We start from the raw sequence: 26767 nt of genomic DNA, 5'->3' as shown, positions 1-26767 counted from the left end.
GTGGGTCCTTTGGGTGCCTGTGGCATGATTGATGGGAAGAGTTACAACCTGGGATTCGTCCAGTCCAGCCCTCAGGCGGCAGAGGACGGCTCCATCAGCATCGTGTACCAGAACGGAGACCTGTGCGGTTCTGCATCCCGCTACTCGACGCGCATCATCCTCCAGTGTGATGACAACCCGGTGAGTTATAGATAAAAGCATAAAGGGCGAGTGAAACGTGGATATGGATTTTGAGAGTGACTGAATAAGTAACACCGAAGTAATCACAGTAACATTTTTAAACTACATATTCCCGCTAATTTTGGCGGGAAAAGGGTATCTGTTACATTTTCTCTTAAGTGAACTATTTGGTTATTCCACGAGACCAAGACACAAGACATAAAGCTAATTTTGTGTGTCTGTCTTTTTCTAGGGCTCCCCCATGTTTGACCGTAAAGATGGTTGTGAATATGTCTTCATCTGGAGGACATCTGAGGCCTGCCCCATCAGGAAGTCTCAAGGTAAGAACGTGTGTGTGAGACAAAGTGATGTGAATTGTGGATATCAATGTTTTAAGATTAAAACTGCTGTTATTGCAGAGTTTGTGCAGATAACGCTGTTATTTTAAATGTTTGGAATTTGATCCACATCAAACAGCTGTGGCCATATTATCAGAACCTGTAATGAAGTTTTGGTAAAAGGACAGTGTTGACCACTAATATTATTTAAACCGTGATGAAGGAGAAACGAGAGTATGTGCCTCTATGCTCACCGTCCAAATGTGTCCTCCCAGGTAATGACTGCCAGGTTCGTGACCCCAAGAGTGGCTACGAGTTCAACCTGAGCTCTCTGAAGGGTCAAGATTACCCCGTCCACAGTGATAAGTACGACTACCACCTGTCGGTCTGCGGTGGGCTCAAGAGAGACATCTGCACCCACAAAGACACAGGCCTTGAAACTGTCTCCTCCTGCCAAGTGGAAGGGGACAACTACAAGATTGCAGGTATGGCAAAAAAAAAACTAAAACAGCTCGAGTATTCTTGATATTTAATGTAGTGTTGTATGTATGAATGCGTGTCATTATTATTGTTTGTGTGCAGGAATGGCATCCCAGGTTCTGAGCTATGTAGGAGACCAGCTCATCCTGAACTACACTAATGGAGAGGCCTGTCATAAGATATACAACAGATCCACTGAAGTCTACTTCTCCTGCCACCCTGACAGGCATCCTGTGAGTGTCGCACATAAACACCACAAAGACAGAAAACCAGTTATGAATAAACTGCAGGAAAATGCGGATATTATATGTCTAGGGCTTTTATTGTGAAAGGTAAGAATGGAAGGAGTGGATCTGGTCTGCGCTGCCTTTGTCAAGATTGACAGTAGAACGTGATTGGTTGACGCCACCTGAAGTTATTTCTTTCTTTCTCCATTATTTTTGTTATATTTTTTTGTTTTTTTACAAATGTCAGCAGTGGCAGTTCATTTAACGTTTCTCTACGTAAAGCACACGAATGCATCTCGGCTCTGTAACTCTGTAGTAGCTCATTGCGTGTTGTGTCGATTCACTCGTTCAGGGAAAACCAGAGTTCATCAAGGAGACTCCAGACTGCACCTACCTGTTCAGCTGGCCCACCGCTCTGGCCTGCGTCCCAGTCAAGACCACCAGCTGCTCCTACAAGTAACAATCCTCCACCGGCTCCCACATGGCATCCTCCTCAATCTCTTTTCTTTCTTCCTCTTCCTCTGTTGGTTATGAACACTTCTCATACCGGTGTTTCTAATGTCATTGAACTTGTGTCCTTTTTAAATGGACTTCAGCTGTCTATGCTTGTTAGTTAATTGGTGAGGTAGCATTATGCCGGATAGCTCTACCCTAGATTAATCAAGTAACGGTACAAGTAATACGACAAAGGTAGGCCTAGAGGTTACACCACTTGATTTGTTATCGTGTGTGTGTGTGTGTGTGTGTGTGTGTGTGTGTGTGTGTGTGTGTGTGTGTGTGAAATACAAGTTAATTATCAGATAATAACTGGAAAATCTGTCTTTGGTATCAGACCTCATAATTCAACTTAATTTGCTATACAGGCAATTTATTGATTCATTAAAAGTGACTTGACTTGCGGTGGTTTACAGTGCTCTCCTTAAATAAATGATTCCTAGATTTGATTTGTTTAGAAGTTAGGGTATTTTTTTAGATGTCTTTATCTGCTGTAAGCATCAGCGTTGCAGTATGATCCACTGCTGGAAAATGCTTGTATCTGAACAGACATCAATGACAACGTAATGACCAACATTAAAACAGTTCAGAAGTCTGTACAGACCTTAAACACATAAGACAGCGAATGTTCACCCTCTCCATGTGTGCTCTGTCCTCAGTGATAACCAGGGACACTCGTACGACCTCTCCCCTCTGGCTATGGACTCTCGAAACTGGGAAGTGGAGCACTTTACAGGGGACACGAAGAACCGATTCTACATCAATGTCTGCAGGTCGCTGGTGCAGCAGGGAGGTCAGCGTGCATGCTTGTGTTCTTTATTCAGTAATACTGTAGCGTCCAGCTCTGCTTTGTTGGGTCAGAATTCAAGTTCCAGGAGAGCGTTTTGAGACGGAATGTCTTCTGATGTGGTCAGAGCTGACCCTGTGCTCACCTCGCGACAGGTACATGGAAGTGTCCCTCCAGTGCAGCGTCCTGTTTGAAGGTCGGAGAGGACTATGTGAATTTGGGGCAGGTGGAGTCTGGTCCTACGTGGGACAGAAATGTCCTGAAGCTGCAATACACCAGCGGCCAGGTGTGTCCCGATGGAAGCCGCAACAAGAGCAGCATCATGCGCTTCAAGTGTGACAAAGACAAAGTGGTGAGGAGACGTTTTCAGTAAGCTACAAACAATAGGTACCATTTCCTGTCTGTGGGGTTTGTGTGTAACTGTACACACAAGAGATTGAGTTATATCGGGAGAATGAAAAAAACTGGCACCTCGGTTGTAATGGATGCGCTCTACAATGAAAATATTTGCTTTGGGCTCGATAGGCGCAAAAACGTCCATGTCAATCGTTCGTTGATCTAATTTGCCTAATCTTCACAGTTCTTCAAACACTGTGGTACACAAACAGAAATGTGCAAAAAGGGACTCTTAGTTCCTGGTTTAGTTCCCGAGTTTAGTTTTATGATCAACCTTTAGCATATGCACTGTTTTTGACCTTTTCTTGTGGTAAGAACACCAGGGGAATATAGTAATGATTTGAGTAAAGATATAAATGACAAAACGAGTATGTTCCTGTCTCCCATCCAGGACTCCCGCCCTACTCTGATCTCTGCCATTGAGGACTGTGTGTACACCTTCCTCTGGTTAACAGCTGCAGCCTGCCCTCTGAACAGCACCCAACACGACAACTGCAGGGTCACCAATCCCGCTACAGGTCAGACGTTCAAAGAAAAGACCGTAACTCCGTATATGTATTATATACATGTTACTAGTATGTACTTATCATATTACTGTCTCTTGACAATACAAATGTAAAAATGAGAGACTTGCATAACGAGCCACCTTTCTGGAGAACCTTTTCCCCCAGTATTTGTGTTTTAATAGACTTTAAATGACTGTACCTGATCAGAGTAAATAAACTGTGACCCTCCACTCCCTTAGGTCATTTGTTTGATCTCAACACCCTGACAAAGGAAGGAGGTTACAATGTGTACGATCATCAGGAACACAGGAAGACGTTCCACATGAACATCTGTAGGAACGTGTCTAACGCTGGATGCAGCTCTGAATCCGGTACGTACGTCCACCTCACTTTGGGAGGCAATCAGATCAGCCAGTCAGAGGATGCAGATGTTTATTAGACTTGGTGCTGGATTCTAAATGTGGATAATATATATATATATATAAGGAAACACTAGGACAGCACACCAATTTGACTTTTTAATATTGACAAAATGACGTTTCGTGCAAGAAGCCCTTATGTATTCTAACAATTTCACAATCACTTCACCCAGGTGGTGTTAATTATGAGTGGCCTCGACCGCCACAACAAATACGTCCCAACAGGGGGAGCCACATACTTTCCAGATGTTTAAAAATATGTCAACAAATAAGGACTGGGCAATATATTAATATGATATCCTTACTGTGAATGAGACTAGATATCGTAATATGGCATAGGTGCTGTCTTTTCCTGGTTTTAAAGGCTGTGTTACAGTAAAGTGATGTTATTTTCTGAACTCACCAGACGGTTCTAGCTGTTCTATTATTTGCCTTCACCAACTTACTCAATGCACCCACATTACTGGTAATTATTTTTGAAAATGTTTGTAAAAGCACCAATACTCAACCCTACAATATCGTCACCATATAGATGTATATCGAGCAATTTGGTTACTATATACTGTATATTGTGATATTTGATTTTCTCCATATCCCCCAGCCCTAAAATATATATTGTTTTTTTTAACCCCAGTAGACAGTTTTCCCATTTTCTTTGAACATGAAGAAGATATTTGCCATGGGGCATCTGTTTAATCCTTATTCTACCTATAGAGAACTGATAAAACAGCTTAAAGTAGAGGACATAAAAAATGATGCCAAACAAAATACAAACTCTAAAAACCTTAACAGCTCCTGCAGACTGCTCAGTCATGGTTTGAGAAGTTACACTGAAACACCAGCACTATGTGAAACATGTGAGACAGTTTATGGTGGTTATGTGGTTTATTTCCTCCAGAAACTGTGCAGATTCCAATAAATGGTGATTTTTCTTGGAACAAATACAATTTTCTAAAAGTACTTGGAAATACAGGGAGATGGATTCACGAATAACTCATTCACTCCTCCCCGGGTTACTGTTCAGTCTTACTCAGACGTTTGTGTGGTTTATGTTAAACTGAGGACATGCGTCACCACTGTTTTGTGTCACAGTTGAGCATTACATGAGGCCTGAAATTCCAGTGATTCTCAAATTATTGACTGCTCTTTTACCTGGGCTGTATTATTTACTGCACATTAAACTGGAAGGCTGAACTGAACTGAAGGGAGCACACACCTCGACCAAAGCTGCACAATAGGTCTGAATCTGTAATTAGAATTACAAGATATAGAAATTTTCAACCTGCATCAAAATACACAATTCCAGACAATTATGTGATGCATGTGCCGAATATTTTTCATTAATGTGAGTGCTATAGTTGATGAAAAAATGGTCAAAGAAATTTACAAATGCAGCTGTATTTTTGCAGTTATTGTAAAAATATCTCTATATGCATATTGTGTTCCAGCTGTGTGTATTACGGATGCCACGACCGCGGTGAGCGGCGGTCAGGTGAGCAGGGAACTCTCATACAAGGATCAGGTTCTGGAGCTGACGTATGAAGGAGGAGGTCCCTGCCCAGCAAACCCCGACCTCAAACACAACACCATCATCCACTTCATCTGCAGGTACGCCCCCCTCCGTCCTGTGTCCTTACTGGATGTTCTCCCTAGTTTTCTTTTTCATTGATGATGATGATGATGATGATGATGATGATGATGATTGATTGATTATATTCATCAATCATCAGATACAGAAACAAAAATCTGAAGGATAACATGTTAAAGTGAAAACGCGCAGCACAAGACATTCCACATAAAAACTCACTTGTTATTACCTGTTAATTACCTGTTTGAACGTAATACACTGATGTAATAAAGTTCATATCATGAAGTTATGTTTAAATGTTAGTTAAAATATAATGTTCTTTTTTTTTTTGCAAAACACCAGTAATGTATCTGTCATGTTACCACTGAAATATCGAGCTATGTTGAATGTTTGCATTGTGTCTGTACAGGCCACCTAACATGGGCTCAGCCCCACCAGAGCCAGTTCTCATCGACTCCAACGCTGACACCTGCACACACTTCTTCTCTTTCCACACACCCCTGGTCTGCGAACAGCCAGTAAGTATGTTTTGTTTATTTGTCAGCGGGATAAGTCCGATGAGCACTGTGACTCTCAGTATGCTCGGCCTGTTTCATGAAGTAACTCGAATTCAAATGTTGGGGAAACTTTTGGCTATTCAGGTTTTCCCATCCAACGCAGTGAAGAAATACCTGACAAGCATTGTGCTTGTATTGGTAATCCAAATCAAATGTATGTGAAGTTATGAATCACACACAACCTGATCCCAGCATGTGTTTGTATGTATGTGTGTGTGTGTGTGTGTGTGTGTGTGTGTGTGTGCTGTGATTAAAACCTTTAACTTTAAAAATCACCAGATAGCAAGCTGTGTTTATGACATAAGAACAAATAGGATTTCCAGGCAAAAGAAAGACGCTACAGTAATGTTACATAACTTGCTAACACACAATATATGTAATATTTTGTTTTGAGTGTATGGAGAAATTAACTCGTATGGAAGAAAACATGAAGGTTTTTTATAACATGGGGTAGTGGTGCACTTCAGCCTCTCGTGGTCAAAATGAGTGTTACAAGAAAAAAGACACTTACAAATTAAACTGTTCCTGATTAATAATTAAAAGAAATTCACCACACTTTTTTTTCCACTTGCTCTCGGAGATGAAACAAGAAGCAGTAACTTGGAAAGATTTTTTATTTTTTTTTCACCTGTTCTTAAGTCATAAACAAAACCTGAATTATTATTTTTTTTTTTCACTTGCCTCTCGGGGCTTCGGTAGTTTTTCCCAACAGCCAGTAATTATAAAAATAACTTGGAGCATTCTTTCGCAAATTTGCACTGCATTGGCCATTTCAAACAGCAGATTGAATTTCAGTTGAGTGTAGTCTGCAGATGGACTACAATCCGCTTCTCAAGGATTATCAAAGGAGACAGGAACGCAGCATTGAATTATGTGACGCTGTAGTAATTGTGGGATTGTACCCGACTCACAATACTTCTCAAAACATAGAGGATCAAAAGAAGAAAAGATTGAAAGAAAACTTTCAACAGCCACTGTATAGAATATAATGACTGAATTCCTTTGCTTTGAGGCTTTCTGAGGCCCAAAAAAACGATTACTGTGACACTACAAGGATGTACCATTGACATGTATTTACTTCCTTTTTATTACATTTTCAGGTGAAGTGTTCGGTCCAAAACGGCTCTGCTCTCATAGACCTGACTCCTCTCATCCACATCAGTGGATACTACACAGCAACAGGTCAGTGGGCCACGGTGTCATCAATGACATATGCTGAGTTTTTCTGCATGCAGTCAAATGTAGCACATTATGCATCATGTCAGTGAGGATCCTTCATCCATCTGCATCATTTAGGGGGAAGAACATGAATCCAGAAATATACCGTTTCCACATTTCTGTTTCAATCCTCTTAATTGTGTCCTTTCAGACGACGCAGTGGACCAAAGTGACGGATCTCCAGACTTCTACATCAACATCTGCCAGCCTCTGAACCCCATCCCCGGGGTCACCTGCCCCTCTGGAGCCGCCGTCTGTGCAGACCCTGACAATGGACCGCCCGTGGTAAGACGCTGGCAAACACAACCACAGACGCGTACATTCTCCTTCACACTTGCTTTCATACAAGGTAGATAAAGGACCACTTACCTTGACCTCACTTTTATGTGGTTTGATGCCTTTGACGACAAGTAAAAAGGTCCGATGGCTCCTCTTGATGAAAACGGACACAGCCATTATAAAGACTGATTTTCAGTTCCAGCTATTTATTACCAATGTATATTACATGCTGCGTTTTGTACTCTAAAGGAATTTTGTGAAAGGAAATATACATTTGTTGGTTCGAAATGCATCATGGTCTCTTTTTGTGCCACATGACTTATAAATACATCAACTTATTATAAAAGAAATGTCAAGGAACTACACTGCTTCTCTTTGGAGCGTTGGATCAACCTCATCACTCCACAGATGCCACACCAGTACTATGCCTGAGGTGCATGACCTAAACAAATTAAACTTCGCAACCGGATTTTCAAACATGGAAATACTTGTGAAGACATTGCCATGAAGTAGGCTTGTTCAGAAGAAAACATCGTACTTGTTTTTAAATTTTTTTTAATTTTTTAAATTTTTTTTAAATTTACGACTCTAATCACAGAATATTTATTTCTCTGAGTAATGCTCCTCTCCCCTGGCTTCAGAGTTTTTCTTTTTCTTGGAGTGGATCTAATGTGCAATCTATATGTTTATGATTTGCTAGCATGTGAAATTTGTATACATTTTGGTCTTTAATTGATTACGCAAACAATTCATCATAAAAGAAACGATAAAAGCAAACGGACAACAAAAAATGGCTCCCAATGAAAAAGCAGAAAACGTAGACCGTACATGAAAGCATAAAGATTTGTGTAGTAGGTTGAAGCGAATCTGCTCATTATGTACACATTTTATGTTATTAAATTTTACATTTTGATAACAAAGTAAAGCAGTCAAACGTAAAGGAAATGGCTACACAAGTGTAGCAATATTACATAAGTAAAAAAATACAATAACAACAATGATAATAGAAGTTTAGAATCTATCAGTCTTGCATCTGTCACAGTTTGGGGAAACATCATTACTAAAGTGCTGTTTTGAAGTAAAATAATGCGGTTTAAAAGGCCGTGCTATTTTGATTCTCTCTCTTCTGTTCTTTTTTTTAATTATTTTTGTATGATGATGATCCCTTTTGTCCTGTCTTTGTTTCTCTTCCCGTCACTTTCAATAACACCTTTTTTCTGTCTCTTAAAGGACATTGGGCGGACTACCAGCGGTCCAGAGATCAACAGTGCAACAGGGGAGGTGTCCATCACCTACAGCAGCTCCACCAAGTGCACAGCTGATCCTGCACAGAACTACACTTCGACCATCATCTTTACCTGCCAGAGAGGCCTGGAGCTGGTCAGTCAGCACTTGGATGTAGTTTCATGATAGGAATTCTTCCACATGCACTGTTTACTTTACTGTTTACTTCTCTGAGGATTTTTGAACAAAACAGTGAACCTTTTATTGTCTTCAGGGCTCTCCGCAAATGCTGAGGCTGCAGGAATGTGTCTATTTGTTTGAGTGGGCGACTCCTATAGTCTGTTCGGATGCCACCCACACCAACACCAGCGGTTGCCAGCTCACCGACTCCCAGCTCCAGTTCACCTTTGAACTGTCCAGCCTCTCTGGTGAAGTCAAGGTGAGCTCCATAGGCTTGCTGTCTGTACCCCAAAATCACATTTGACATAAGGTGCACATCAATAATCCCTTCATCTTGTAAAATCTACATTTGTTTTATATTTCAGAATAGTTGTAATATTTGTATATTCATCAAGTGTAGAACTGCCAGCCGCCGTCTGACTTAAATTGCTCCTAAAGTAGTGTTATTATGGTAAAGATGGCTTCGGATTGTCTCTTTTAAAATACTGTAGTGACGTTAAGTCTCTGTTCGTCAGGTACCAACGAACTCCAGCATCTACCACATCAACGTCTGCGGCTCAGTGGCCGAGCCGGCCTGCAAGAAGAGCGCGGTTTGCCGGCTGTCTGGTTCTGGTTCAGAGAAGTCAGCCTCATCCTTTGGCATCAGCAAGGCCATGACGATGGACTACAAACATGACGAGGAGGCCGTACTGATGCAGTACGGTGGGGGAGATCCCTGCCCACCAGGTAGGTCTGCTATACTCACCTTGTGTATGACCCCCGCTCAAAAGTCTTAGGATCTATCTTAACAGGCAAAGTTGGAAAAACGTCCACATTTTAATAACATAAATGACTAATCTTTCTGTTTCAAAGTACCTGTGTGGATTTATGACACTTCCAAAATGCTTTCTTGTGTTGCATTTCCATTACTTCTCTGCCTTTTCTCTCTCTCTCTCCTCTCTCTTTCAGCCTCTGGTAAGCGTCAGTCCTCCATATTGTTTACCTGCGACCAGTCTGCAGGCCGCGGCTCTCCACAGCTGCTCTCAGAGACGGCGGGTTGTTCGGCCACTTTTCAGTGGCGCACCAGCGCCGTTTGTCCCCCGATGAAGATGGAGTGTAAGCTGGTCAGCCAGCATCGGACCTTCGACCTCCGAACCCTGTCCTCCCTCACTGAGCCCTGGAAGTTTAGCCACCGAGGGGATTCGTAAGTCTGGCTTTACTCAACTCCTCCTCATCATGCAATGTGAAGATCACAAAAATCCAAAATGGCAGTAAAAAAAAAAGAAGAAAAATCTGAAGTGAGCTTGAAATTTTAATTAAAAAAGCTGTTCATGAACATGAAGTGCCATGTTGCTCATGCTCTTCATGAGTGTTTTATCTTGCGTTTTATTATATTGGGCATGACTGCTCCACCTTCAGTTGGCTAATATTTTGGCATCAATAACGTTCCGTGCTTCACAATAGATGCAAGAAAGAGAAGAAATATTGCTAAAGCCTGCATATGGGTGAAAATAAATTGGTGAACATATCTGCAAAGCCACTTAAATCACTTCAGCCTTCGTTTCTCGAGCCGTGACTTCGTTTAAATGTGACTCTCTTTGCTGTTTTTATGTCCTCAGGTACTTCATTAACCTGTGTCAGGGTATCCACGGTGGATTGCCAGGCTGTCCAGAGGGAGCAACCGTGTGCCGGCACACAGCAGCAGGACTGACCCAGACCCTCGGCCGAGTTTATACCCAGAAAATGAGCTCTGTTGGTGGGTAATCAAGTCATGTACATTGCAGTCTGCTTTATGAAGGACTTTTTTAAGGGGGAATAATATCTGCTTGAAGTTTCAAATATCCTAGGATTAACATTTGTGTGCGTAATTTGGTTTTGTTGCTAGTAGAATTAAACAACAGCTATTGGCAAGGCTTTTAATATTGTATTACTGTTGTTCTACAACTCAAAACCGACTGTGAATGAAACATAAATCAGTGCCGTCTTTGAGGTAAACAGAGTGACTCACAGCTGTGATTTGATTCTGTGCATTAGAAAAGTTCATGATCACAGTTCTCAAACTACTTCTGCAGATGGAAAGATTACTGTCAGCTACTCAGCGGGAGAAGATGTCTGTGGCCACGGCGTGCACGCCAAGACTGTAATCCAGCTGAGCTGCGGCTCCACTGTTGGACACCCGGCACTCATCAGGTACATTTACAATTTAAATTTTTAGCCCACAAGTCAAATCTTGGTCATTCGCTCACCTATCATTGTGAGCTCTTAACTGCTGATGCTGCAGTAAACCATATTCTACAACTCATTTACTCATTTTTAACTGGCAGAACAAAATGTTTGTCTTTAACGGAACAGACGGTTTGTCTTTAACGGAACTTTTTTATTAAATATATATTTTTTAAATATGATGTTTGTACTAGACACAATGTGACTTGCTTTGACTCCTTCCTTAATGTTACATTTCACAGCATTTATTAGTTTTGTTCAATTAGTCCTTCAAGTCCTAAATGTTGCTCAGAGTAAATAATCGCGATCTGTTTCCGTGCGAACAGCGTCGATGAGGCGTCGTGTGAGTTTGTGATTGGCTGGGAGACCCGGTCGGCGTGTGCTGTGAAGCAGCGCGAGGTGGAGATGGTGAATGGGACGATCCAGGTTCCCGACACCGGAGCCCGCCTCAGTCTGGGAACGCTTTACTTCAGGTAACACAAGCAACACACTCCACCTGTCCGCCTGCGTCTTCATCCTGCTCCAAAATATCTCACTTTGTTGCATTTTTATTTTCCACCTGTGGCGGTCTGTTTAGCCTTGTTTTTTACCTTCCTCCTCTCAGCCACCATCAGGCGTCTGGAGACATCCGTCCCAACGGCGACCGCTACGTCTACCACATCCAGTTGTCTGGCATCACCAACGACTCCCTGCCCACCTGTCTCGGTGCCAACATCTGCCAGGTCAAGCTCAACGGGGACTACAGACGCAGGATTGGCTCTTCCAGCAAGGCCAAGTACTACGTTAAAGGTGTGAGCTCTTGAAATCTACGGGATATGTTTATTAGTAGTGCTTACGTACACACTGTAGTGTATTGAGAGGGGGGATTGTTGGACCCTGTAGTAGTGAAATGAAGGTTTTCTAAAGGGACTCTGGTGCTCTGCAACACTACCACTTTCATCCACAGGGACCGCCAAAATCAACACAAAATGTTGTAACTTTAAACTGTTGTCCTAATAGTGAAATTTGAATTAACTTACAGTTGTCATATCATTAAAACTTGTTGATTCTAGCTAATGCATCACCTCATCCATGTTAAAAAACATCTCCGCTTTCCCATCAGGAGGAAACCTGGATGTGATCGTGCCCTCTGAGTCGGCATGTGGGCGGGAGAATACCAAAACGGTGTCGTCCACCATCATGTTCCACTGTAACCCCTCGGTGGGCGTCGGCATCCCCGAGTTTATGCTGGAGACGGATGGATGCCAGTATCTGTTCATGTGGCACACGGACGCCGTGTGTGGTCTCACGTGAGCATACGTTTGTTTTTTTACACTGGAATATAGTTTATTCTTACTACAGGAGAAGTAGATTTAAGACATGGCAAATGCGTATATAAGTCTTCCTTCTTGATTTCTTTGCAGAACTGTTGACACACAGTCCAGTGATGACGACAGCGAGGCTCCTGTTCTCTCCAGGCGGAGCCAGGCGGTGGGGGTGATGCTGAGTCTTCTGCTGCTGGTTCTGTCCGTCTGTCTGCTCGGGCTTTTGCTCCACAAGAAAGAGAGGAGGTGAGACCACCAGCATCCAACGACAGCAGGGAAGCCGAAAGATTGAGTTTTTTGAGTTTTCATGAATGCTTGTTTGCCTTGTCGTCATCATCAACAGAGAGCTGGTGATCCAGAAGGTTGCTGGCTGCTGCAGGAGAGGAAACCAAGTCTCCTATAAATATTCCAAGGTAGGTTGATCTAATGAATGAATCCATTTTGATTCCAGGTCCAGTGTGAAACGCACTTTTCTAGCCGACTACTTAGTTAATTGGAATATTTTTGTTTTTAAAAGATGCTGCATCTAAAAGTGCTCCCTTTGCTTCTATCAATTCCTCCAATGAAAATACATTAGAATGTTTCCCTCCAGTGTATGCAAGGTTACCGGGCAGCTGTTCAGTTCATGTTGTCAGCAATGTGCAGGAGAGTGCCTGTGTGCATCGGTTTACGCGGCCTCTTAATCTTAACAGCAAAACATTTAAATTACGGAATGCACACGGCTCATCAACCTGCCACGAGCCTCTCAAAATTTGAAACAACACGACAATACCGGTTCCCTCTGGTCCGCGCTTTTCTAAAGGTTGAGCCAAACTTTCTGTGCAGCGTGCGTGAATATTCCTGATCTATTTTGACATCAACACTGATGAAAATAAAGATAATAGGATAAAAATAATGAAATAATTACCAAATTGTAAAACCCTACGGAGTGAAGTATTATTGTTTAATTAGGCATCAACCTCGCATTTATTTGTGTATTGTCCAGACGATAGACGAAGCATAAATAAATGCTTTAGGTCGCAGTTATACCCGTGCGCCTGCAGACAGCTGCACAGGTAAAAGTGTGCGTACCTGGTGTGTGAGATGTAGGAAAGAAACAAAACCGCGTCTGACAGGTTGGTAGTAAATTTAGCGTGAAGGCGACTTATTTTATCCCGGATGACTCGGTGTGTGTGTGTGTGTTCCAACTCCAAAATCCTTAGGTCAACATGGACGAAGAAGGGGGTGAAGAGGAGATGGAGTGGCTGATGGAGGAGCTGGAAGCACCTCCCACGTCCTCCTCCTCCTCCCACCGAGGGAGGAGTAACCTCGGCAACGGTCACATCAAGACCAAGTCGGTGAACACGGACGGCCTGCGCTCGTTCTCGCTCGACGAGCAGGACGACGACGACGAGGACGACAGCGAGGACGAGGTGCTGAGCGTCCCGGGGGTGCGAGTGGTCAAATCCTCCGGAATCTCCAGGCACTCTGCGGCCCATCGCAGCCCCTTCCTTCAAGTGAGTATCTCTCCAGGTGTGTTTCTTTTTTCCTAACGTGGCGCTCAAAACCTCACAGAAAGTCCTTCGTTACAGGAGGAGAGTGACGAGGACCTGGTGGGCCTCCTGGACGAGTCGGACAGGAAGAGGAAGAGCAGCAAACCTCGCTCCTCAGGCCTTAATACCGGTAACAACACGGCAGCCAATAGGAAACGGGACGAGGACGACAGTGACGAGGACCTCCTCAGGGTGTGATGTCACTTCCTGCGTCCCGCTCCCCTACCACAACCAGTCTGAACTCTTCTCGCTCAGTGAATGTCTCCATAACAGCGACAACAGATACCAACGACATATTGAAAGCAGAAACCTTTCCTCTCTTTTGGAATTCTTTTTTGTTGGGCTGCACCTTTACTTGGCCTCAGACTCTATCCAGTCCACTGTCTACAGACTGTCAACGTTAGCATATGGTTTCTTATTTATTGATAGCTGATTATTTAAAGTGTTCTGCAGGCTGTTTTTTGACCTGCACCCTATTTTCTGTCATAATTCTGAAATGAAATAATAAGGTACTTCACGATAGTTACTTCAATCTCGCCACATTTATCTAATACAGACTCTTAAAATCAACCCCAGAGGCATTGAAAGGCATCTTCTTTGACACGTTGGCTCTGCAATGTCCGTGAAAAGATGTAAATTCAATATTTTCCTTTCTTTTTGAGTTTTTGAAATAGAGTTGTGCCATTGCTTTCGCTCTTTATTTAAGCATTGATTAAGTTAATTAAGAATAATACCGTGTCTCATTGCAGCGAATGAAGAGAAAAGCTTTGACTACCTATTCGGAGTTGATTTTTAGTGTCCACGACTGTATTTGATAACTGTGGTGAGATGAACAGTGAAGTAGCTCAATAGTGAAACAATTTAGCAGATTTTTCTGAGGAAAACGACGGCTATCAAAGAAAGAAAGAAGAAGCAGGGGGAAGCTGGATTTGTTCCCTGAATGTGGACGGTGAAGGTGTCGGCTTGTGTTGATTCTAAAGGGAATGAAGACACCCGTTTATCTTTTCTTGCTGTTTACAGTTGCTATAATAGCAGATGTCTTCTCTTTCTTTCCCCTCGAAGAGAAAGTGCGATGCCTTCCTGATGATGAACTTTACTTTGCTTTTTCATCGAGGAGTCGTCTCCGGCGACAGATAGATTTTTGTCTTGTTTTGATCAGAGACATTGTACATAGAGGATGTAATGTTCTATCATATGAACGTTTTGTTTGTCTGTCTGTTGTCTTCACCGGTGAGTTGCTCACATATTTGTTTTTATTATTTAAATGCTTGTCTGAGCTTATTATCAGTGTGAATCTCTGTTCTGTTTCGACAATAGAGATGGCCTTAAGTGTGAATGGACGGTCGACGAGGACGGAGGTTGAAAGTGAAATTTAAGATGTTGGTTTAGGTTTGCGTTGGTTTTTGAAGTCCCCCCCCCCCCCCCCCCCCCCCTCCCGCCTCCCGCCAAAGCCATATTTCTACAGCCACCGCTGGCACTAATGTCTGGAAGTTGGGAATTTGTTTTCCCACGCTTGCTCAGTTTTCTTATTCGGGTTTGTGATCGTGTTGCTGCAGCAAAAGTGAAGTTTTAACCCGGTAAAGCCAAGTTGTTGTTTTTTGTGCCGAAATCAGCTGTTTTGTAGCCAAATGCATGTGCCGATGAAGAGACAAAAGAAAGACGTGAAGCGTTTAAGTTCCAAGAATGCAGACAGTTTATTTCCATTTAACGTATTTTCTGCTTAATAAACAAACTCGCGTTTTACCAAAGCATATGAGTAATGATGGAGATCAAGGGCCCAACATATTTTGGTAAAGTATGTCAAACTGACACATAAGTTCCTACATAAGAGTGATACGAGTAATCCTACGCAGTATAAACGGAGTATTTGTACCATTTGCAGGTTCTTTTCTTTGGTCCCAAAGTCGAAAAACAAATCAAACTTTAGTTCCTGCGACTAAACATGGAGGATTTGTGCTCTTTTTGTTGGTTCTTCTTCTCTGCTGTGCATATCGGTTAACGACATAAGTGTGTTTTCTAAGGTCGCAACTAACAATTATTTTCATTATTGATTATAAATGTCAGAAAATTGTGACAAGTGCCCGTCACAAGTCATCCTCGTCCGAGGTGACGTCTTCTGTCTGAACATCAGTCTAAAAGCCAAAGATGTAGAGAGAAGCAACCAATCATCACGCAGCAGAAGCTGATCATGAAAATAGTGATTAAACCAAAAAATACTAATCTTAAGTCAAGGGCCACGTTCTTGCTTTTTTTTCCTAAAGTTTTTGTTCTCTTCCTTAGTTGTCAACTGGGAAGTCCACTTGACTGCTATGTGACTGAAAGCTCCGGAGAAGGTAGTAAGTTGGCCTTGAGTGAAGAGTTTTCTTTGTTAAAGTCTAGCAGGGATCATTCAAACTGAAACTCTTCACTGACAGATTATCAGTATTATTAATCGGATAAGTCCTTTGAATTGATTATCGTAAAGTTTCAGCTCCTCAAATGTGATTTACTCCGTTTTATATCTTTGTAAAAGAAACACGTTTGGTTTTCTGTTAATCAAAACAAGAAGTTTGAAAACATCACCGTTGGTTCTGGGACATTTCTCAGTATATTCAACCTTCTCTCGACTAACTCTTAATTAATGAATGAAGGAAGTGATCAATAGATTAATTTCTAATGAAAATAATCATTTGTTGCAGACCATCCGTCTCCCTTTATCTGTTCTTATATAATGGGACATTGTGAGGTCTCTCATTCGCAGGTGTTTTATTCCCACTTGGCCAAATGAACTGAATGAACGAGCTGAACGTCTCACAGAAGTAATTATCCACTCCAGACCTACTGTCGGTGAATGTACAACCTTGGGAGAGCCTCTCGTGATTTATTGAAAGGGTTTTGTAATGATTTGCAATCACAAACGGCTATGACTATTTATTACCTTTCTTATGTACATTGATTACATTGTGGACAGAACAAAAGGGGGATAAAGTCAGCAAGTTCACTTTTGGGTTTTCTCAGTATTCAATCCACAGAAACTAAAGGTATTAACAAAACATTTAATTCTTCAAATCTCAGCTCAATCAATGAAAGAAGGGCCACCATTCAGGGTATTTCTAAAGCTTTGTACACAAGATTTGTTAAACAAGTTTTTGTAAGGATGCCAAAAATATGACAAAAGGATTTAAAAACAATCTTTAAATTAGAAACATCAGTATTTTATATGGATGAGTTTGGGATGTGCCGTAGTAATTGAGAAATAGAGAACATGTTCCTGAACCTTTGCTGTGGTTCTATTACGATGTTCAGTCAGTAGTTTTCCTGTTTTATTATCTCGAAGATCAAATACTGAAATTGAACTTTTCACAAGCAATTTTTAAATACAATTCTCTCTAGAACGGTCGAGAAGAAGTGAAGCTTTTGTTCACACCGTCCCCCAAAATTCCCCTTTATGTAATCTGTTAATTTGTGACGGTATTTCTAGAATAACTGTATGATTATGATACTGTTCAGAAAGTATGAATGAGTTTTACTCAAAGTGAAATCCAGCTTTTAGGGCATAAAGAGCGATGTGATGGTGCACGGGGCAGGTTTCCAAAGAAGAATTACTCTACGGACGGAATGTCAAGAATCCATATTTATTATTAAAGTATCATTCAAAGTCCAGCAAGACTCAAAATATAAACAAGCTTGTGGTTGGCAGACCTGACAGACAGCTTTGTTTTACTTCCTGAACCTGTTGGAAGGAGGTTTGAACTACATCTACCTGTGTTTGGCACTTTGTAATCAAGTCATCATCGGGAGACGTCGTAGCGCTCATTTACAGAGAAGCAGAAGGCTCTGTTTAGTCTGTGAAGTCTTTATTTCCATCGTTGCATAAAGTCTGTTTCTGCTGTATTTAGCAACCAAAGCTAGTGTCTGCATGTGCTGTCCTGAACCTTCTCGTCCCCTCTGAAGATATGAATGGACATTCTCGTGCTTTGTTGTCTAAACTCGAGCAGAGAACTGCTTTGGGTTACGTGAAACTAATTCAGCGTCTGCGATCGAGGCCGAGAGTTTAATTCAGAAGCAGACAAACGGGGTCGGACTGAAAAACAAAAAAAAGCACAAGAACTTTTCTGTGATGATTCGGTACTATTGGAGATCATTATTACGTTTTAGGTGGTGTAAGTTATGTTGTCCGATATGTTTTTTTGTTGTTTTTTTCCAGTTCTTTGCCTGTGTCTTATTTAAAAACATTGATGTAAAAAAAGATGGCATTATTTGAATAAATAAGATCCGCTGTTTAACACTGCTGTGGTTTGATCACACACTCTGTGACTGATAATAGGACGCAGTGACGCCTGCTTCAAATCATTTGAGACCAGTACTTGTTCAGAAGGATTTTAGACTTTTACTTGATTCGTATTACTTGAGATAACTTCTACTTGTCTGAAATGACTTGAGAATTGACTTGGACTCATCCTGTTGGATTTCAAACTTGGTTTGGAGTTGGTTCAAGTGACTTTAGACTCGACTTTGACCTGTCCTGAAGGACCACAGACTTGACCTTTACTCCTCTCGATGAACTTGAGACTTGGACTTGCCTTGGAGGACTCGTGACTTGTCTTGGAGGACTTGAAACAGCCGTAGGACTGGTCCCTATGGCTTGTTTTGGACTAGTTTGATTGACTAGAGACTTGCCTTTATCTGTTTCCAATGAGCCCAGACATGAATTGGACTTGTCCCAATCAGATCCTTAGACTTGAACTTGTTTAGAAGAACTGTAGACTTGTCTTAGACAAGTCTGGGAACATCTGCTGGAGGACTTGAGATTTCACTTGCACTCATCCTGATGGATTTGTCTCAAATCATTTTAAACTCAACTTCAACCATGGTTTGAAGGAACCCAGACTTGACCCGGACTCCTCTTGATGAACTTGAGACTTCGACTTGTCTCTGAGGACTCGTGCCTTGTCTTGGAGGATGCATCTGGGAGGACTTGAGAGTTTGGTGATTTGGACTGGACCTAATGGCTCGATCTGGACTAGTTTGAATGAATTGGACTCGTCCCAAAGAACTTTAGACTTGCACTTGTTCCGAAGGACTCAAGACTTGTCTGGGAACGTCTGCGAGGACTCGAGATTTGACATGCACTTGTCTTGATGGTCTTGACTTTGACTTGTTGAATGACATCAAATTTGACTTGGACTTGGCTTAAATAACTTGAGACTTTGATTGGATTTGTTTGAATGACTTTAAATTTTTCAAGAAAAGACTGAAGCCTTAAAGACGGCTCTGACCTTTACAGAACAGGCGTACTAATGGCACCCATCCCTCAGGTCCCACCCACCCCCCCCCCCCCCCCCTTTGCATGGTGACTTGATCATGATCCTTTTGCTGGCTCCCCAGCTGCAAAGACAACATGACAGATGTCACATCTTCATGTGAAAAAGAAAAATTGACTGATTAATAGTATTTCTGTGTGCCCACACATGCATGACATGGAGAGACGGGCTGCATAAGCAGGTCCGTGTTAATGAATCTCTGGGTAGGCTGTTTACACAACTGGTCTGACGTCTGGAGAAAAAAAACGTCTGTCTGTGGACCTTTGCTCCTGCTGGTCCCTTTTTAAAATCCAAAGGACAGACATGTGGTCACTCTGCAGCAGCAGCCTCTGCATTCACACTGTCAAGACTGTAGATGCTGAGACACTGTGATTGAAATTAGAGTTGTTTTGTCAGTTTTTTTTTTTAGAGGGAGACAAAAAACAAAAACACCTTTGCAGCCATGACCTCTTTTGACGACATCTTGGAAGAAGCTGGGCAGTTCGGCCGCTGTCAGAAGCGTATCTTCGCCCTGCTGTGCATGGTGTCCATGCCCTGGGCCGGTGTGTACGTCGGCATCGTCTTCCAGGGTTTCACCCCGGATCACTGGTGTCGGGACCCCGCGGTGGCAGAGAGGAGGCAGGCGTGCGGCTGGAGCCTGGCGGAGAGTCGCAGTCTGACGGTGCCTCTGGTCAACAGCTCCGGGGTGCTGCAGCAGAGCAGCTGTGAGCAGTACGAGGTGGACTGGAACGCCACAGCGCTCGCCTGCGATACACAGGAACTGGACCTCAGCAAAACTCCCACAGGTGCCTGCAAAGGTGGCTGGGAGTACGACTATGAGGGCAGGAACTCCTTCGTTACAGAGGTAAGTAAGCAAATAAAGTACAATCTAAACAATTTTGGCCTTTATTATCAAAAAACAAGGACATCCCTGTAAAAATGTGTGAAGTTTTTGCTACTTTACAGGAATAGTCAGACGATAGGCTTATTTGCTTTATTTGCGAGAGGAAAATTACGAGAACAACAAAAAAAAAGTCACAAACATGCACACAATCTTTAGTTTACCCACATTTAAGAAAGTTTAAAGGAAATATAAAAAGAGATAAATAAATGTTGTGATTGACCTTGTCTGTCTGTGTGTTGTCCCAGTTTGACCTGGTGTGCTCTGACGGATGGTTGGTGGACATGTACCAGGCCACTCTCAACGTGGGCTTCCTGATTGGGAGCATCGCAACTGGCTACCTGGCCGACAGGTAAGGCTGTGATTGGTTTGAATCTGGTTTGATAAAGATGTGACGACCAGGTCAGTCAAACACATTGTAACACGTGTGTGTCCGTCCTCTGTCTCCCAGGTTTCATTTTAATGGAGTAAATGAGAAAAAGTTGAGACAGGAGATGCTGCATTTATTTGACTATTGCACGGTGCCACTGAAGCATTGCTGCTACAAGATTTAGATCTTTTTAAACTGATGCCTGTTTGTGTGTCTGCCTTCAGGTTTGGCAGGAAAATCAGTTTCCTGATGTCCAACCTGTTCAACGGTATCGCAGGAATCCTGGTGGCCGTGGCTCCAAACTATGTGGCTTTGCTGGTTTTCAGAACGCTCTACGGGTTCGGAGTGAAAGGGGGCTGGGTGGTCGGATACGTGCTGAGTAAGAGCGACGTTTAACCTCACAGCTGGGATTTACAGTTCAACAAGGTTCAAGAAACTGCAAACACATCTGTAGCGTTACTCGATATGTGACACCGTCTTCCATCTCAGTCACAGAGATCGTGGGGGTGCAGCACAGACGCACAGTGGGAGTCCTTTACCAGATGTTCTTCAGTGTCGGCATCCTCCTCCTCCCTCTGCTGGCCTACTTCATCACCGACTGGCGCTGGCTGCAGGTCGTCATCACTGTCCCTTACATCTTCTTCCTGTCCTACTACTGGTGAGAAACCCTGTCTGTGCTTTTATTTTGTGCTTGAAACAGGAAGTGAAGTCTTGAACCCCCTTTTATGTTTCGAGAATATTTTGAAGAGGGAAAATAAACACAGCCAGAATTCTTATTTTGTGATTTACGAACTCACATTGGATTAATCCGCCTTGATTCCATTGGAAGATCAAATAAGTTGTCATTCCTTCATGAAAGTGTTTGTATTTGCAGGTTCATCCCAGAATCTCCAAGATGGCTTCTCTCTCAGAAGAAAAAGTCCAAAGCTATTGAGATCACTAAGGCCATGGCCAAAGAGAACAAGAGGACCCTGTCCAAGAACATCGAGGTAGCTGCTGGTTTAGCAAAGACAAAACGCATCATAAGACACAAGATCAGACCGTGTCCACGTCACTAGAGCAGTTACAGAAAGATCTAAATCTAAATGTTTCTGCTGCTATAAATGCAATAACTGTATTCCATGCTTTAACACTGCTTATTTTAACTATTTATTACAATTTTATTTTCTCCCCACTTTATTTACGATTTCTTGTTGTATGCCTCAATGTACACATGTGGTGCTCATTATGTTTACAGGTTGTATTTTTTATTTTTTTTTGGTTCCATTTTTATTTGCTCATCTAATCTATGCATGTTTTTGCACTTGCCGCTGTTGGTTGTAATTTGCACCCTCACCTCTAGATGCCGCCAGATCCTACAAACTAGACCTTTAAGTACCTGAAAATCTGCAATTGCAAATTAACAGCTATTTTACGCACAGTTGCATTTAATGCATTGCAGAATAGAAGCTTTACAGATGTGAGATCTGGAGCATTTCATATGTAATTTTAAAAAAGTTGAAAGAGGAAAACGGTAAAATAGTATAATATCCTAAAATAACTAGTAAAATATCTGACAAAATCAGCAAAATATCGAAAAGAAATTCTGTGAAATATGAAGAAAAATCTGTAAAATATCAGAAAATCGTCAGTGAAATATCTGAAAATAATTAGAATATCTGGAAATCTGTGAAATGCAAAAGCAACTGCAATTTTACAGTTCTTCCTAGTAGAGTCTAAGCGTTACAGATTGTAAAGTGTTTAAAATGTAATATTACAAAAAGTCATATTAGCAACATAAATAATTCATAATGTAATATTGATCCTGCAGAATCTGACGGATGATAACTCAGACTCCTGCGCTGCCTCCTTCATGGACCTGATCAGAACTCCAAAAATGAGAAAACACACTTTCATTCTCAGCTACAACTGGTAAGTATTTGTTTTAGTTTTTCAAACATGGGTCTTTGTAATGCTTAAATTAAAACCTAAATTAAACGGACTGGTCGTCTAGAATAACATTGATTAGGAACTTTAATTAATTCTTCCACTCTCTGTACGATTCTTCCCCTCTGTCTCCTCCAGGTTCACCAGCGCTGTGGTCTACCAGGGCTTGATCATGAGGCTGGGCATTCTGGGAGGAAACGTCTACATCGACTTCCTCATCTCTGGCCTGGTGGAGTTCCCTGCTGCCTTCCTCATCCTCTTCACCATCGAACGCATCGGCAGGCGCATTCCCTTCGCCTCCGCCAACATCGTAGCCGGAGCCGCCTGCTTTATCACCGCCTTAATCCCTGACAGTGAGTCTCGGGCGACAGGTGGAGCTGAGGAACAAGATGTTCAGGTGTCACCAGATTTACGTTCCTCTCTGTCCTTACAGGCATGTTCTGGTTCAAGACGGTGGTGGCCTGCATCGGTCGGCTGGGCATCACCATGGCCTTTGAGATGGTGGTGTTTGTTAACACCGAGCTCTACCCGACGTTTGTCAGGTAAAATCTACACACTGTACACGCTCTCGGCCGTTTGCTCGGGGGGGGGGGGGGGGGGGGGGGGTGCAATTTTCAAAATGTCATCTAGCTCTTGTTTCTGCCAAGGTTGAACACACTTATTGTGAGTTACTTTGGATTAAAATGCCAAATAAATATCTAAAAAGGCCTCGTTTTGACAACCACAACCAGCCCACTCTGGTCGATCCAGCAGCTACATTCAAGCAATCACTGCTCAGATTTATGTCGACAAATATGCAATTTTGTTGTTCTTTTTGTTTTCTCTGTTTAGCCATGGTGGCTTTTACTGCTCATGCCAACAGTTAACAGTGTTTAGCTTTAGCTAGTGAATACCCCACTTGTGAATTTTAAGCTTTTAAGAGTCCAAAAAAAAAAAAAGGTGGTTGCCAACACGCGGGTAAATGAGACGACTCAACGTCATCACGCTGAACTTTAGTTCGCCTTTAGCGTAGTGGTGGTGACATGAAGTCATGTGGCCGTGGTGTAGTTTGTTTGTAGCCTACTTTTCTTGCTTTTTACCTCTGGTGATTGCATTCACGCTTCAAAAGTCATACAAATTTGCTGAACAAAATGTGTAACTATCCAATGGAAGAATCCCATTGCCTTTTGGTCGAGGGAACCAGTGCGACGCTAACTTTCATGTTGGACTACAAAACTATAGGACACCCCTGCTACAATACTATACTAATTTTTCAACCATCCAGGAGTTTTATTTATTGTGTGTAATAAGCTTTACAGCCTCATGGGGCTGCTTGGCAAGCGACTTTTAGCTTGTTCGACAAAACAACCAAAAGGAGAAATGCATCTCTTGAGTGTCAGAAGAGCCACCGGACAACATGTTTAGGAAAGTAAATATTAGCTGGTTGTTCTTTTGTCCGTAGGAATCTCGGCGTGTCGGTTTGTTCCACTCTGTGTGACATTGGAGGCATCGTAGCTCCCTTCTTGCTCTACAGGCTGGCGGTCATCTGGCTGGAGCTGCCGCTCATCATCTTTGGTGGGTTTGATATTATTATGGAGCGAGAACATTTCATAGATATCTTTCCAAAGACAGCTGCAATAGATGAAGATGTTCTCTGAATGCTGGTATTTTATACGTAATGCATTCAGGTATCTCATCACTTTTATAAAACTTTCTGATACTGTCGGTGTCAGCGGCACATTTTAAACGGATAATGAATTAGATTGTGGTCTGACCGACTGATATCGGTATTTTCTAAAAGCGAATGTGTTGTTCAGGGTCTTTGGCTTTCGTGGCCGGTGGGTTGGTGCTGCTGCTTCCTGAGACCAGAGGTGTGCCGCTGCCCGAAACCATCGATGACATCGAGTTCCCAGAAAAGTGAGTATGCACTGCTGAAATGAGGTTCTTTAATTATTTTCATTATCTTTTAACCTTCCAGATTATTCTCTTCATTAATCATTTTGTCGATGCCGTAAAATGTCATAAAATAGTGAGAAATGCTTGTTGGAATTTCCCACAGCCCAAGGTGACTTCTGCTAATGTCTTGTTCTGTCTGACCAACAGTCCAGCGAAGATGTTTATTTATTAATGACTGAAAAAACGTAATCTTTTCAACTTTTGCTAAAAAAAATGACTGACGCGATAAATCCATCACCAAAATAGTTGCCAATAAATTTTCTGTTGACCAATTAATCATTGCATCTCTGTACATCATGTCATTGTGTGTGTGTGTGTGTGTGTGTGTGTGTGTGTGTGTGTGTGTGTGTTCAGAGTGAAGGAGAAGGCTGGACTGAAGAAACAGCAGTTGGCCAACTTGCTGCCCAACGACGACGTGTCAACCAACAAAGAACCAGCAACTGTTTAATCTGCTCCTTTGACCAAAGTATTTATTTATGCTCTGTTCATTCCTATGAAAGTTACCGAGTGGCACATGAAGGCAAAACAACTTTGACTTCCAGGGTAGCCAATTTCCTGCAACCACGGTCCCGTAGAGCAAGCGCACTAGTGTTCCCTTTAACCCCGCCTCCCAGCCCTTGGTCTAGCCTTGTTTTCGGGCTCATTTGCATTAACAGAGGGAGGAAAATGACTCTTGATTCAGCTATTTGTGCATTTTACAACTTTTGGGAGCCAATGAATAAGGGCTATTCAAGTGTTAATACTAGGAAGTTGATTTACCACAAAAAAGTCTACGGGGAAATGTTTTTTTGGGCCCAGTGACATCAAGTTGTAATTTCATGGTTTGTCCACGACGTCAACGGTGCTTTTAAGCCAGGTGCTCTTTTTGTGGGACTTGGCGCGGTCAGTAGCATTGTGATTGATACAGTCATGTAATGCAGAGGAGATGTTTTTTTTTTAAACAATTGCACATGTAAACAAATACAAATTGTCAGTAAGAAACAGCACATTTAATGTGTGTGTGTGTGTGTGTGTGTGTGTGTGTGTGTGTGTGTGTGTGTGTGTGTGTGTGTGTGTGTGTGTGTGTGTGTGTGTGTGTGTGTGTGTGTGTGTGTGTGTGTGTGTGTGTGTGTGTGTGTGTGTGTGTGTGTGTGTGTGTGTGTGTGTGTGTGTGTGTTGGAGATGGAAATGGAAATGAGCTAATAACTTAATCTCTTCTCTCTTTTGAGATTCATGTGTTTTTGTACATTGTCCCTGATGTAAATAAAGTTGATTAACCAAACTTGATTTGACTCCATTGTGAACATTCTGCTGAAAATCCTGTCTGTCTGAGTTCAAGTTCCATTATTACTGGACAAGAGCTTTTCATGAGCAGACGCCCTTAAGTGCCAAAAAAGGAGTGACAGCTGTTGAGCAGGCCCACTGAGCAGAGCAATAGCACTCATTCAGACTGAAATCGCAAAAGGTACGTTGATCAGCTATTTTGCTTGCTTACCTGACTGTGGCCTGTAACAGTTGTTTATCTATTCGACTAGAAACAGCTAAGACAGCTAGTGGAACGTATGTGTGGTGGAAAATTATTTTACCCGCTGTTTGAGTCTTTTTAAACTGAAATATAGAATGTCGTTAAACAGAACTTGTCTTTTAAAAGTACTTATTCTTGCAAGAAGAGGCACAGTTTCACAGAGTCTGTAGAAGTGTGCGCTACAAAGATGAAGTTACATATATAGAGTGATCAAGGGTGGGGGTCTGTGTACTGGAACATCTTGAAATGTGCAGGCAGCTGCTGCACGGATCACACATGTTTCCATGATGCAAGATCATGATAGCTTGTTTCAAAACAAGTTATAAAACAGTTTACTTATAAGAATATAAAATACTTATAAGAATATAATATTTCCATTACCCAACAGCAAGATACATTTGAGCACCTATGTTAAACACAAAGGGTGAAGATGTACTGAGCTCAGAGCAAAAGTACAAGCGTGTAGGCATTTACACAGTATACTAAGTAGAAATATATACTAAATAGACATTTACAATTGCAGTAGCAAAACCGGTCTTCTCATCACTATAAGGAGGGCCCCCAAAGTAAATCTTATTTAGGGCTCCATGCTGTCTAGAATGTAGTAAGCAGTATGCAGCGCATACAGATTGAGTATGTAGTAGGAACACAGCTTGTAATCTATAACACAGGCATTGTGCATAAAGTTGAGGAACTCTGGTAGCACAATTGAATCTGACTAAGAGAGTTTGTTTTGGCTCTGGTCCAGTTGAAGTTCATCCAATGATTGTGCAAGTCCTGTTGTTCTCAGTATGGCTCCATTAGACATGTTTTCGGGTCCACTGCATTCTCAACAGACCTCTTTGGACTTCTGCCCCAGATCGAGCGTAGGAGGAGTTTGAAGTCTGTCAAATCTTTAGCAGACTTTTGGTTAGTTTCCCACTCATCCAGTGTGTGCTGAACTGTAAAGACTTCATTG

At 42.2% G+C, this 26767-nt stretch overlaps 2 protein-coding genes across 2 annotated transcripts in view; both read left to right on the top strand.

Annotated features, from left to right (window-relative positions):
* igf2r (insulin-like growth factor 2 receptor) overlaps nucleotides 1-18156 on the top strand; it is a 38470-nt gene extending 20314 nt beyond the window's left edge. The window contains exons 25-50 of the mRNA XM_076084460.1: nucleotides 2-180; nucleotides 413-500; nucleotides 773-982; nucleotides 1080-1210; nucleotides 1557-1660; nucleotides 2359-2492; nucleotides 2642-2838; nucleotides 3274-3400; nucleotides 3628-3759; nucleotides 5256-5415; nucleotides 5805-5913; nucleotides 7053-7134; nucleotides 7322-7455; nucleotides 8680-8829; nucleotides 8948-9112; nucleotides 9369-9579; nucleotides 9802-10036; nucleotides 10452-10588; nucleotides 10905-11022; nucleotides 11382-11528; nucleotides 11660-11844; nucleotides 12158-12344; nucleotides 12459-12605; nucleotides 12703-12772; nucleotides 13562-13855; nucleotides 13931-18156. Coding sequence (XP_075940575.1) covers nucleotides 2-180; nucleotides 413-500; nucleotides 773-982; nucleotides 1080-1210; nucleotides 1557-1660; nucleotides 2359-2492; nucleotides 2642-2838; nucleotides 3274-3400; nucleotides 3628-3759; nucleotides 5256-5415; nucleotides 5805-5913; nucleotides 7053-7134; nucleotides 7322-7455; nucleotides 8680-8829; nucleotides 8948-9112; nucleotides 9369-9579; nucleotides 9802-10036; nucleotides 10452-10588; nucleotides 10905-11022; nucleotides 11382-11528; nucleotides 11660-11844; nucleotides 12158-12344; nucleotides 12459-12605; nucleotides 12703-12772; nucleotides 13562-13855; nucleotides 13931-14089 — 3992 coding nt within the window. The 3' untranslated portion in view covers nucleotides 14090-18156. The remainder of the gene's footprint in view (nucleotide 1; nucleotides 181-412; nucleotides 501-772; nucleotides 983-1079; nucleotides 1211-1556; nucleotides 1661-2358; nucleotides 2493-2641; nucleotides 2839-3273; nucleotides 3401-3627; nucleotides 3760-5255; nucleotides 5416-5804; nucleotides 5914-7052; nucleotides 7135-7321; nucleotides 7456-8679; nucleotides 8830-8947; nucleotides 9113-9368; nucleotides 9580-9801; nucleotides 10037-10451; nucleotides 10589-10904; nucleotides 11023-11381; nucleotides 11529-11659; nucleotides 11845-12157; nucleotides 12345-12458; nucleotides 12606-12702; nucleotides 12773-13561; nucleotides 13856-13930) is intronic.
* Nucleotides 18157-18305: 149 nt separating this feature from the next.
* On the top strand, nucleotides 18306-25571 carry LOC142942222 (solute carrier family 22 member 2-like). The gene is made up of 11 exons (XM_076084461.1): nucleotides 18306-20038; nucleotides 20323-20426; nucleotides 20669-20823; nucleotides 20934-21102; nucleotides 21319-21433; nucleotides 22255-22355; nucleotides 22509-22723; nucleotides 22804-22912; nucleotides 23812-23924; nucleotides 24167-24266; nucleotides 24660-25571. Exons 1-11 carry the CDS (start codon nucleotides 19637-19639, stop codon nucleotides 24751-24753), a joined length of 1677 nt encoding a protein of 558 aa, XP_075940576.1. The 5' UTR covers nucleotides 18306-19636; the 3' UTR covers nucleotides 24754-25571.
* The last annotated feature ends 1196 nt before the right edge of the window (nucleotides 25572-26767 follow it).

This window comes from Anarhichas minor, unplaced genomic scaffold, assembly GCF_050575085.1.
Source record: "Anarhichas minor isolate MPS153535 unplaced genomic scaffold, ASM5057508v1 ptg000136l, whole genome shotgun sequence".
Taxonomy (NCBI): domain Eukaryota; kingdom Metazoa; phylum Chordata; class Actinopteri; order Perciformes; family Anarhichadidae; genus Anarhichas; species Anarhichas minor.
Note: the sequence above shows the minus strand (reverse complement) of the source record. Positions and strands in the feature narration are given on the sequence as shown.

Coding starts and splice junctions, on each gene's coding strand:
- LOC142942222 (XM_076084461.1), top strand. CDS start 19,637: ATGACCTCTTTTGACGACATCTTGGAAGAAGCTGGGCAGTTCGGCCGC. Junction 22,724..22,803: donor CACCGCCTTAATCCCTGACA/GTGAGTCTCGGG, acceptor CTGTCCTTACAG/GCATGTTCTGGTTCAAGACG. Junction 24,267..24,659: donor GACATCGAGTTCCCAGAAAA/GTGAGTATGCAC, acceptor GTGTGTGTTCAG/AGTGAAGGAGAAGGCTGGAC.